The sequence below is a fragment of the Danio rerio genome, chromosome 7, assembly GCF_049306965.1.
Source record: "Danio rerio strain Tuebingen ecotype United States chromosome 7, GRCz12tu, whole genome shotgun sequence".
NCBI classification, from domain to species: Eukaryota; Metazoa; Chordata; class Actinopteri; order Cypriniformes; family Danionidae; genus Danio; species Danio rerio.
The window spans coordinates 75,429,970-75,442,500 of NC_133182.1; the positions used below are offsets into that span (position 1 = coordinate 75,429,970).

At 34.8% G+C, this 12,531-nt stretch overlaps 1 protein-coding gene across 4 annotated transcripts in view; it reads left to right on the plus strand.

The window, feature by feature from the left end:
- The first annotated feature begins 679 nt into the window (after positions 1-679).
- The window catches only part of sec24d (SEC24 homolog D, COPII coat complex component), a 47,512-nt gene continuing 35,660 nt past the window's right edge, over positions 680-12,531 (plus strand). For 3 of the 4 annotated variants that reach the window (XR_012382428.1, XR_012382429.1, XR_012382430.1), the window contains exons 1-7: positions 685-748; positions 5,887-6,085; positions 8,005-8,107; positions 8,193-8,335; positions 9,811-10,053; positions 12,045-12,199; positions 12,525-12,531. The exon at positions 12,525-12,531 is cut by the window's right edge and continues 105 nt beyond it. Coding sequence is in view for 1 of the 4 variants with exons in the window: in NM_001177932.2 (NP_001171403.2) it covers positions 5,935-6,085; positions 8,005-8,107; positions 8,193-8,335; positions 9,811-10,053; positions 12,045-12,199; positions 12,525-12,531 (802 nt within the window). In the remaining 3 variants the exon portion in view is untranslated. Of the gene's footprint in view, positions 749-5,886; positions 6,086-8,004; positions 8,108-8,192; positions 8,336-9,810; positions 10,054-12,044; positions 12,200-12,524 lie in introns of all 4 variants that reach the window. The other variant, NM_001177932.2, reaches the window with a different exon arrangement.

The window sequence follows — 12,531 nt, forward strand, 5'->3', positions numbered from 1 at the left end:
AGGCTGGTCGACCAGCTAAAACCAGCCAACCAGCCTAGGCTGGTTTAAGTAGGATTTTTCAGCAGGGATTTAATTGAAACAGCAAACCTTTAACAATAAAACAAACAAACAAACAAACAAAAGGTTACATTAAATTTGACAACCTTGAAACCATGCACATCGTTCTCCCTCTCTTCTCAGATGGGATGGCGGGCCAAATTAAAGGTTATCATGGGCCAACTTTGGCCCTCAGGCCCTAGTTGGGGCATCTCTACTTTAGACAACGCAGCATTTCAGGCCACTGTGACTATATGACAACATGTTGTTAATTAAGTTAATTGAGATTGTTGGTCTCCACTGTGTTTATACTGTGTGCTGGGAAAACATGCCTCTTAAAATAGTGAATTGGATGGCTTTACACTGTCTGTATTGTATAAGTATCACAGTGTTACAACAGTAGCATGGTAGCTTTAGCTCAGTAGCTTTAATGATTCAATGTTACGTTTATGAACACTTACAATCAACTATTTATAACCATATTATCATCATCCTCTGTGAAGGCAGCCCAGAATGCCATTCGCTTAATACGCACATCTGTATGCCCTGCTGACGTGTAGCGGTTCCCTTCAGTGTGCGCATGCGCAGGACGGACGCGCGCTGTGACGCTGTGTACGCACACACCGGTGTTGTGCTGGAGTTTGACGTGGCACTTTCGGCACGCAATTCAACATCACCAGAGGAAAGGACGCTCTTCATCAATTTCTTTCAGGTCAGTCTCTCTCATTTCGCTATTTTCCAATAAACAAACACAACCTGTAATGTTATCATGAAGGCAGCCGTATTTCTAGAGTAGTCTGAAAGCGTAATTCTGTACACAGGTTTAGTAAGTTTGTCATGAATGTCGGTTTCCGTGTGTAGCAGAAGGTATTTCGTAACTTCGTATCACTGTGGTGACAGCTGGTGCACGCGCTTCCGTATCAATATATCGATCGTTTTCGTGGTGTGGACTCAAATGCTTCAATGTGGACTTTATTCTGTAAAGTCAGCTGGAATATAGGCTATTACAGGTCTGACTGTGACTGTCATAACGGTCTTTGACGTGGCAGTTCAGGGCAGTGGCTGAAACTGTACATTCGCTATATGTGTATCACTCAAGTAACTCTATTATGGATTTACTGTACTAAGTTAGTGTGTTGACTGATATAAAATAAATGCAAGAGATATTAAAGGCCTCTTGAAGAAATACTGACCTTGATTAGATAAAGACCAAGTACTAGTGTTCAGATTTATTTTTTTAATAATCCAGAGGACATTGCTTAGTCTTATAGAGGTAAATTTGGTTTTATATTCGCACATTCTGACGTTTCCCATAATAATATAAATTTATAAAAGTATTATTTGCAAACTCTAAATAGTGAAATCATATTAGCAGGCAATGACTGTCAAAGTACAACATTGTTCATGGTCAAATAAACGGTGTTAATGTTGTTTTCAAGTCATAATTGCATGCTAATTCCGATCGTATATTTAAAGTTGTATTGTAAACTATATAGAGACTTCTAAATAAACGAATGTGCGAATATAAAACCAACTTTACCTCTATCTTACTCTTTATTTGTAGTTTTGTTTATAATTTTACATTCATTAGTTATTATTTTGATAACTTTGCACACTATAGGCCTACAATTACTTGGAATGTTAGTGATTATAATGCAAAGCTTTTTCCCAGAGATGGGTTGGAAGGACATCCGCTGCGTAAAAACGTGCTGGATAAGTTGGCGGTTCATTCCACTGTGGCGACCCCGGATTAATAAAGGGACAAAGCCGACAAGAGAATGAATGAATAATGCAAAAACAGTAACAACATGTTTGTTAATCAGCTTCGAGAGTAAAATGATGTTCAAGAAACCAAAAATGTTTAAAATGAACACAAAGTTAGAATAATATTTTAATGTATTGATGTAATGGAAATTCCCCGCACCAACCACATTTTTAAATGGTAATAGTTAATGTCTAAAGGTTAATGCTTTCATATGTAGTTCTGTACAGTTATGCTGTTTTAAGGCCATTTTAGGCCAGCCGTCTCACATGTGTCTCACTCAAGCCTCTCTACTGTGGCATTACTGTACTAAATATTGTGCGTTTAAATTTATAAATTAAATACAAGGAATACTAAAGGCGTCCTGAAGAAAAAACAGATATCTCAACCGGGTCATTCATGACAGTCATTATTAGATGAAGACCGAATAGTGCTTAAATTTTTAAAATGTAATAACCCAGAGGACATTGCTTAGTCTTATAGAGGTAAAGTTGGTTTTATATTCGCACATTCTGACTTTCCCCTTAATAATATAATTTCATAAAAGTATTATTTGCAAACTCTAAATAGCGAAATCATATCAGCAGCCAATGACTATCAAAGTACAACATTGTTCATGGTCAAATAAACGGTGTTAATGTTGTTTTCAAGTCATAATTGCTTGCTAATTCCGATCGTATATTTAAAGTAACTTAGTATAGTAAACTATATAGAGACTTCTAAATACACGAATGTGCGAATATAAAATCAACTTTACCTCTATCTTAGTCTTTATTTGTAGTTTTGTTTATAATTTTACATTCATTAGTTATTATTTTGATAACTTTGCACACTATAGGCCTACAATTACTTGGAATTTTAGTGATTATAATGCAAAGCTTTTTCCCAGAGATGGGTTGGAAGGACATCCGCTGGAAGGGCATCCGCTGCGTAAAAACGTGCTGGATAAGTTGGCGGTTCATTCCGCTGTGGTGACCCCGGATTAATAAAGGGACTAAGCCGACAAGAGAATGAATGAATAATGCAAAAACAGTAACAACATGTTTGTTAATCAGCTTCAAGAGTAAAATAATTTTCAACAAACCAAAAATGTTTAAAATGAACACAAAGTAAGAATAATCTTTTAATGTATTGATGTAATGGAAATTCCCTGCACCAACCACATTTTTAAAAGATAATAGTTAATGTTTAAAGGTTAATGCTTTCATATGTAGTTCTATACAGTTATACTGTTTTAAGGCCATTTTAGGCCAGCCGTCTCACATGTGTCTCACTCAAGCCTCTCTACTGTGGCCTTACTGTACTAAATATTGTGCGTTCAAATTTATAAATTAAATACAAGGCGTCCTGAAGAAAAACAGATATCTCAACCGGGTCATTCATGACAGTCATTATTAGATGAAGACTGAATAGTGCTTAAATTTTTAAAATGTAATAATCCAGAGGACATTGCTTAATATTTATTTGCAAAATTTGTTTATAATTTTACATTTATTAGTTGTTTTTTCAGTTCATCTTTAGTTCTCAAGCGCTTTTACAATGTAGATTGTGTCAAAGCAGCTTAACATAGAAGTTCTAGTAAATTGAAACCGTGTCAGTCCAGTTTTCAGAGTTATTTTGATCGCTTTTAAAACTCTAGGCCTATCATTACTGGCAATGTTAGTAATTATAATGTAAACGCATTAACAACATGTTTGTTAATCAGCTTCAAGAGTAAAAAAGACATTTTAAATGAAGACCAAGTAAGAACAACATAATAATGTGTAGAGAATTCCCTGCACAAACCACATTTTTTAAAGATAACAGTTCATGTCTAAAAGTTAATGCTTTTATTTAGGTACATTTTTGCAGTTCTAAGTTTTTAGGTGATTTTAGGCCAGCTGTCTCAAATGTGTATCACTCAAGCTGCATTATTATTATTACATTGATACTTTATAAATTTATGAATAGTTTAGAAATGTATAAGTTTATAAATTAAATGGAAGGAATATTAAAGACCCTTAAGAAGAAATACTGACTTGACATCTCAACCGGGTCATTCGTGACAGTCACTATTAGCTGACTATTAGCTATAAGATTCTTTTAATTTTATTTAATAATCCAGTTGACATTGCTTAGTATTTCATTTTCTTTTCGGCTTAGTCCCTTTATTAATCCGGGGTCGCCACAGCGGAATGAACCGCCAACTTATCCAGCAAGTTTTTACTCAGCGGATGCCCTTCCAGCCGCAAGCTATCTCTGGGAAATGCTTAGTATTTATTTAGGAATTTTTATTTATAATTTTACTTTCATTAGTTTTTTTTTTTTTTAAACTTTGCAAACTTTAGGTCTATCATTACTGGCAATGTTAGTGATTGTAATGTAAAAACAGTGACACCATGTTTATTAATCAGCTTTAAAAGTAAAAAATTAATAAATTAATAAATTAAAAATTATATATATATATATATATATATATATATATATATATATATATATATATATATATATATATATATATATATATATATATATATATATATATATATATATATATATTTATTTTTTTTTAAATGAACACAAAGTAAGAATAACCTATTGATGTATGCGTGTTTTCCTGCATTTCCACATTGTTAAAGATAATAGTTAATGTCTAAAAGTGAATGCTTTCATAAGTAGTTCTGTACCTTAATGCTGTTTTTAGGCCAGCTGTCTCACATGTGTCTTACTCAAGCATCTGTATTATGGCATTACTATACTAAATACCGTGTGGTGAAGTACAGTATATAAATTAATGCAAGAAATATTAAAGGCCTCTTGAAGAAATACTGACTTGATATCTCAACCGGGTCATTCATGACAGTCATTATTATGAAGACCAGGTACTAGTGTTCAGATATTTCAAAAATGTATAATCCAGAGAACATTGCTTAGTATTTATTTGGGTAATTTTGCTTATAATTTTACATTTGTTAGTTATTATTACATTAGTATTTTTTCCGTTTTTTTTCCACCGTTGAAATCATTTTTTACAGAGTCATAACCACTATCAAAACTATATATTTTCAAGTAACACAGAGTTTAATCGCTCATATACTGTAGGTTGGTATATTAACATTGCATGATGTAATTACATATACGGATTTGAAAATGTACAGTTATTACAATGCTAACCATTTTATTACTTTGGCAGTACATTACTGGGTTATTTACGGCAAACTTATGCATTTAAGTAATTTGAAAACTGAAAGCAACAGTCAAACAATGACATTAACATCTGTACTGGTATGTGTTCTTATTGTGTTATCGTCAAACTGCTGTTATCTTGGTGACAAAGTTCTGTTCACACGTGCGAGGGTTGAGCTAATGATATCAGGTAAACTCTAAACAAAAGGCAAGATTATATTATCTTACCTTTATCAATATCAGCACACTACTTTTGACTTTCATTCGCTTATTTTGAATAATTTTACTAACACAGCAAAGCAGATATTGAATTGTAATATGAACTGTACTTGTATTCAATATTTAATTTAGGTTACACTTGATTTTACGGTGACCATTGTACCAGTTTGACGATTCATTTAATACTGGGTGATGTTAATTACTTGCATTTTATTTCCTACTATGGTTATGGTTTGAATGGGGGTTAGGTTTAGGGTTAGTTGCATGCTTAATATGCATAATTGCCTAATATGCATAATTAATACTATAGTAAGTACATGTAACATCAGTGAGAAGGTCATCTTAAAATAAAGTGTTAATATATTTGAAAATGTCTAAATTACAGCTTCACGGAATTACAAATATATGATTGTATATCTATGTAATATAAGCAGGAAATATACTGTAGCCAGATTTCTAAGACAATAGAAATAATTATTTCTAAAGAAGTAAGAAATGTTTGAAGGAAATAAAAGTAAGAAATGAAACTACGTATAATAAATAACTAAAATAAAATATAAAATGAAATAAACACAAAAAGTAGAAGAAATAGTTATGAAGTTCTGCTAAAATCACTGTTAAATTCATTAAATAGCATCTTGTAGAAATTGAAACTACAGTGCATAATGGTGTATAATAACATGTAAATGATGTGTTTATTTCAGGTTACCTTTTTTTGTGCCAAACTGTAATGAAAGAGGTATAACAGTAAGATGAGTCAGCAAGGTTATGTCGCCACCCCTCCATACTCCCAGGCCCAGGCTGGAATGGGGGGATACGCTGCAGGTTTCGGGAACCCTCCACCTCAGTCTCATTATGGGGCCTATGGATCTCCAACACAGGGTTATTCAGCCCCTCCGACAGGTAAAATAAACTTGCTTTGGTTGTTTTTTTGACTTGCATGTTTCACCTTGCCCTTATAATATACTGTAGCAATAACATACTATTAGCAAAGCCTCAGATGAACAATGGACCCTTTTCACAAGCCTGTTATGACGCGTTTAACGGTCATCATAATCTTAAAAAAAAAGATTTTAGTATTTAAATTTTTTTTTTTAAATGTATGAACATTTAAATGCAGTTATGAATGTGCTGTCATCTTTGCGTTAAATTACAAAACAAATTACTGCTTATGCGAGGCGTTTCTAATGCACTGCTGTTACGACTTTTAAGTTTTGTCTCTAGGGTTTAAAAGGTAACATTTAAGGTGATAATATTTTGTGGTGAGTTGGTGGCAAAATATCAACACGACAACCAAAATACTGCAAAAATAAGTGAATTTATTTGCAATAGTCAAAGGAAGTCAAAAAGCAATAAAGTATTATTTACAAGATCTTACAACATTAAATAAATCAATCAATATAGATTAAGGATGGTGGGGGAAACGAGAATTAAGTGGCGCCAAATAAATGAAAGCAATATAACAAAAACCCCAAATCTAACTAATATTTACCCTCTAAACCAGGGGTGGGCAAACTCGGTCCTGGAGGGCCGGTGTCCTGCACAGTTTAGCTCCTACTCTAATCAAACACACCTGCTTATAGATTCTAGTGATCTTGAAGACACTGATTAGTTTGTTCAGGTGTGTTTGACTAGTGTTGGAACAAAACTCTGCAGGGACACCGGCCCTCAATGATTAAGTTTGCCCATCCCTGCTCTAAACTGACTAATACAAAATAAACAAACAAAACATCTTCAGCGTTAACACGCTATAACTAAACTACTCTGCTAACCAAAAATACGGAGAAAACTTACAGCGCGTGGCGCTCGCTTCTAAACTAGTGTGTTTAGACAGTGGAGTCATCTGCGTGATGCAAAGTGTATGGCTCGTGACATCTAAACTCCTCGAATCCAAAGGAAAGGCTGACGCCAGACTTCAGGGGATTGCCACATATACACATCCAAGACGGTAACAGCGATCAACACAAGAACAAGACCGAAATCAAAACTAAGTTCACGTCAACATCACAGCACTTAACAACAAGCCAAAAACACACACAAAAGCTAGCAAAGACAGCAAGTAAGTCAGAGCGAAAGCAGAACGAGCTTCCCCGCTCGCGTCCCTTTTAAACTTTGAGCTCGTATGCTGATTGGTTGTGAAGATGATGACGTCACAAGGTGGAATTGAGATTGACGTCTTCACGGACGAATGGGATACTGGGCGAACCTGAGAATTGACAGAGAGAGAAGGAGGGAGCAAGCGAGCGAGAGAGGGAGAGAAAGAGAGCGCACACACACAAGCAAAACAAACAGGCATGTACATCTGACTGTAACAACTGCCTATAGTGCTGAGAGTAAATATGACGTTATTCTGTCGTCTGGCTGCTGTTATCAGTCTCGCACTATTTTTTCCTTTTTCTGAAAGTCTTGATTACACCATCGTGGCGTTTTTCTTTTATTAATTCAGCAAATAGCATTGTAAAAAAAACTATTTGTCGTACTCTTCCATTCACTTCGCTCTAAGTTTACCCAGCCATGACGTCTTCCGCTACTGAGAAACCCGGAAATCTGAAAAGGGTCTATAACCCATAAGGACCCTGCTCTTCATTATAGTTTTCCTCATAATACCTTTTGAAGGGCTGCGTGATTATGGCAAAAGTCATTATAGTGATAACTTAACATGATTAAGGCATTATACAGTGCCGCAGTGCCCGTGGATATAACCACCGTCCGTGCATCACAACTGTACATGTTATCATAAATGTTAAATATCTCATGGCCTTAGTGCTCTTTTGTTTTCATACAGTGCTTGCAAATCCTGTAATTTACTGTTGATTTTTCAGGTGTGCTCAAGCCTCCTGCCTCCTCTCCTTCTGGGATGCCTCCACCACCGGTATCCAGCCAGTATGGCACTAACATTCAGCAGAACGGCGCCCATCCACACAGGTAAAAATGAACTCACTATAATAAAACACTGTTTAAAGTTCTGTTACTATATTGTGTCTAATGCATTTTTTGGTGCTCCCTTCAGTTTCCCTCCTCCAGTTTCTTCATCTCCTTCTATGTCTCCTTATGGTCAGCCTCCTCCAACTGCTTTTCATAGTATGGCACAAGCCCTGCCTCCAACTCAGCAGCTGACCAATCAAATGAGTGCCATGAATATTGCAGGATATGGTAAGCAAGGGTGTCTGTGAGGTCTTAAAATTTTTAAACCGTCCTAAATTTTAAAAAAACAAAGGTGTTGGCCTTAAAAGACACAGAAATATTGTGTTGTAGTTCTCAAATCATGTTAAACGAGTCTTATTTTTTACTATATGTCCATGTTAGACTAAACAATTGGGCCAACACCCATCCAATCACCAAAAATCCAATGCAATGAAACTTTTAATAGAACTCTATACTGTATATACTCTATATATTTATAACTCAATTTACCAATATGGTTTAAATATCTTTCTTACAATAACATTTGTATTTATGGACCATAAATGGTGAGGACACTAGCCTGTACAGACTGTTGTACATGTAGTTTATGATAGTTTCTAAAAACTTGTCAAATACTTTTTAAAGATATGTTATGTTAAAAAAATGCATGTATACAACTAGGCTTTGCTTGTTTTGATGTGGCTAAGATATAACCAATTTGGGCATGTAAAGGCCTAACCAGGCCTATAGAATAAGTCCTTATGCCTAGTTCAGACTGCGTGATTTTAGCCCCGATTTTGGCTCACCGACAGGTTTTGAGAAATCGCCGACAAATGCCTGAAATCACAGGCAAATCGCTGCTCGTGCACGTGAGTGACAATCACACAGTATGAACTATCAAAGACGCGATCTGAGAGAATCGCCGATGAGTCGCTGATGCCTACGGGATATTTGGCGTGCTGAATATCTGGAGCTGTCGGCGATTCAAATCATGCCGTGTGAATTGAGTTTTGACTGAAAATAACATCAGCGATCGCCCACAGCCAATGAGAGAGCGGCATTCACTTGTGTGTGCCTGTGTGTGTATACCTGCTGCAGGCCAGCGGGAGGCTGGGGGAGAAGTTAAAAGCGCTCTTTCTCGGTTTATTTGGACCCACGAAATGGAGGAAAAACTAGTGGAGGTTTGACAGGACTCAGGAGCAACCGTGTCTGTTTGACGTTTCATACATAAGGAAATTAGTTTATTATCAGCGTTGAGGAGAAATGGCTAATTACCTTTAAACCCAGGTGAGCAAACATGTACGTTCTACCCCATTGGGCATAAGGCTTCTTTCTCAATAGTTAATAACAAAAGATATACTATGTGTTTTTGGCTGTGAGACGTAGTTTGGACGAAGTTGTTAGCGATTCTTCCTATAGTAAAGTCATGCAATGTGAATGTCCCTGTCGCCGATCCATCTTGCAGTGTAAACAAAGCAGCGACGAAACGCTAGCCCAGATAGTCATGCAGTGTGAAAACATCTGTGACACGACTACTCTGAAAATCATGCAGTCTGAACTCGGCATTACTCGTTAGCCCTGTTTAAGTCTGAAATTTTATTCATAATCGTCTTAAAAAGTCTTATATTTGACTGACACCTGCAGAAACCCTGGATATGTTAAGTTAGATGGCATTTCGTATTCTTTTAAAGCAAATCAACCCATTTTATGCTCTTGATTTTTAGGTCAAAGGCCTGTGCAGTCTCCCTCAAACTCAGCACCAGCACACTTCCAAACTTCACCACCTCCACCTGTGATGGGACATCCACCGCTTTCTCCACCAGGACAGCAGCCGTCTCCTCTAGGATCTCCTCCACCAATGGCCACAATGGGATCTATGCCAGCTCCACCAATGGGAATGTCTGGCCCGCCTGGACCAGTAGTCCACCAGCCGCCACATGGACCACAGGGATATCCACAGCAACCCGGTAAAAACTGAGCATCAATGAAAAGCGTGTTATTAAAAGTGTTACAATTTAAAGGTAAAGGTTATGTTTTTTTTTATGTTGATATAGTTTCTTCAATTTTTAAAAATTTGAAAGCCTTTTACTCTACTGGTTAAATGCTTATAATGATAATTATGATTTTTAAAAAGCGGAAATTGGAAGTCTTATAATCACCAATGTTAGAATTTTTATATTGATCGGATATATATTAAAACATTAAAAATGTGAAATATCGTAACAATTTAAAAGAACAGTTTTCTTTTTGCTAATACTGTATTTTAAAATGTATTTTATTTCTGGCAGCTGAATTTGTAGCATCTTTACTCTCAAATTAGAATATGAAATAATATTGAAATAACCACCGATATATCATGCATCCCTAAATTGATTTTGTTATTGGACCATCACAAAAATATAAAAAAATAGCCAATATTGATATTGGTGTTGATACTTCATGCATTCCTAAAGTAATTAATGCATTTATCAGCATTTATATTAATATGGCAATATATAATGCATTACTAAACTAAGTTTGTTATAAGACTGATTACGATAATAAAAAAAAGCATTTATCAGCCAGTATTGATGTGGCTGTTGATATTTCATGGATCCATAATCTAATTTTGTTATCAGACCAATAACGATAATCTTAAAAAGAGCATTTATCAGCTGATATGGATGTGGCCACTGATATTTCATGCATTCCTAATATAAATTTGTTATCGGATCGTTAATGATAATATAAAAAATAGCATTTATTAGCTGATATTAATTTTGCAATATATCGTTCATCCCTAAATCAATTTTGTTGTCAGACCAATAGCAATAACATTAAAATAGCATTTATCGGCCAATCGTGTTATGGCTGCTGATATTTCAAGCATCCCTAAATTAATTTTGTTATCCGAATTAGTTTTGTTATCTCTACTTTTATTGGCCAATATTAATATGACAATATATCATGCATCCCTAAACTAAATTTGTTATCAGACAAATAACGTTAATTTTAAAAATAGCATTTATCGGCCGATTTTGATATGGCCACAGATATTTCATGTATTCCTTAACTAATTTTGTTATCAATCCGATGATGATAATATTAAAATTTGCATCTATTAGCCAATATTGATATCGCAGATGATATATCATGCATCTCTAACAATTATTTATAGTCCCATATTTATACGGCCACTGATATTTCATCCATCCCTAAACAAATTTTGTTATCAAACAGATCACGATAACAAAAGAAATTGCATTTATTAGCTGTTACTTATATGGCAATATATCATGCATGCCTAAACTACTTTTGTTATCAGGCAAAAAAACATTAATTTTAAAAATAGCATTTATCAGCCGATGTTGATATGGCCACCGATATTTCATGTATTTCTAAACTAATTTTGTTATCCGGCTGATAACGATAATATAAACACAAACATCTATTGACCAATATTAATATGGCAATATACCATGTATCATTAGACTAATTTTGTTCAGACATATAACGTTAATTTTAAAAATACTATTTATCGGCCGATATTGATATGGCCACCGATATTTCATGTATTCCTTAACTAATTTTGTTATCAGGCGGATAACGTTAATATAAAACATGGCATTTAATAGCTGATATTGACAAAATGATATATTATTCAACCCTTAATTAATTTTAGTGTCCCTAAACTAATTGTGTCATCAGACCGATAACGGTAATGTATAAAATAGCATTTATTAGCTGATATTGATATGGCAGCCAATATTTCATGCATCACTAAACTAAGCTCGAAGCAATACAGCAGCATTAACTTAACCAATGGTGTGAATTTGTAACTGGATTGTCTGTGTTTGCAAAAGCTTAATGTCTTCTACTCTTTTTCTTTTTTTTTTCAATGCAGAAATTACACACTTCACCTCTTCCCACAAAACACTGACTATCTTCAATAACCGTTATTTTTTTCCGTGATCTAAAGGGAGCCCGATCGCTGGCCCGTATGGTGCACAAATGGCAGGACCACAGATGGCAGGACCACAGACAGGCGCTTTCCCAGGAGGCTTTGCTGGAGGACCAGCACAAATGGCAGGCCCTCCCCAGAAGAAGCTGGACCCAGACTCTATTCCAAGCACGGTAATGCTATGTTATGGTGGTATCATTATAATATACTATGAACTTGTCCACACTTCTGAGATCTAAATATATGAATATTGCATATATATATATATATATATATATATATATATATATATATATATATATATATATATATATATGCGATATTATATATTTGTTGTTTATTTTGCTCTATTTTTTTCTAATTTCTACTAAAAAATATTTTGTTTTAATATTTTACATGATATTGTTGTTGTTTTTTATACTTGTTTGTTTGTGAAGCGCTTTGAGTTGCATGCATGTAGGAAAAGGGCTATACAAATAAAAATGTAATATATTTCAGACACAAA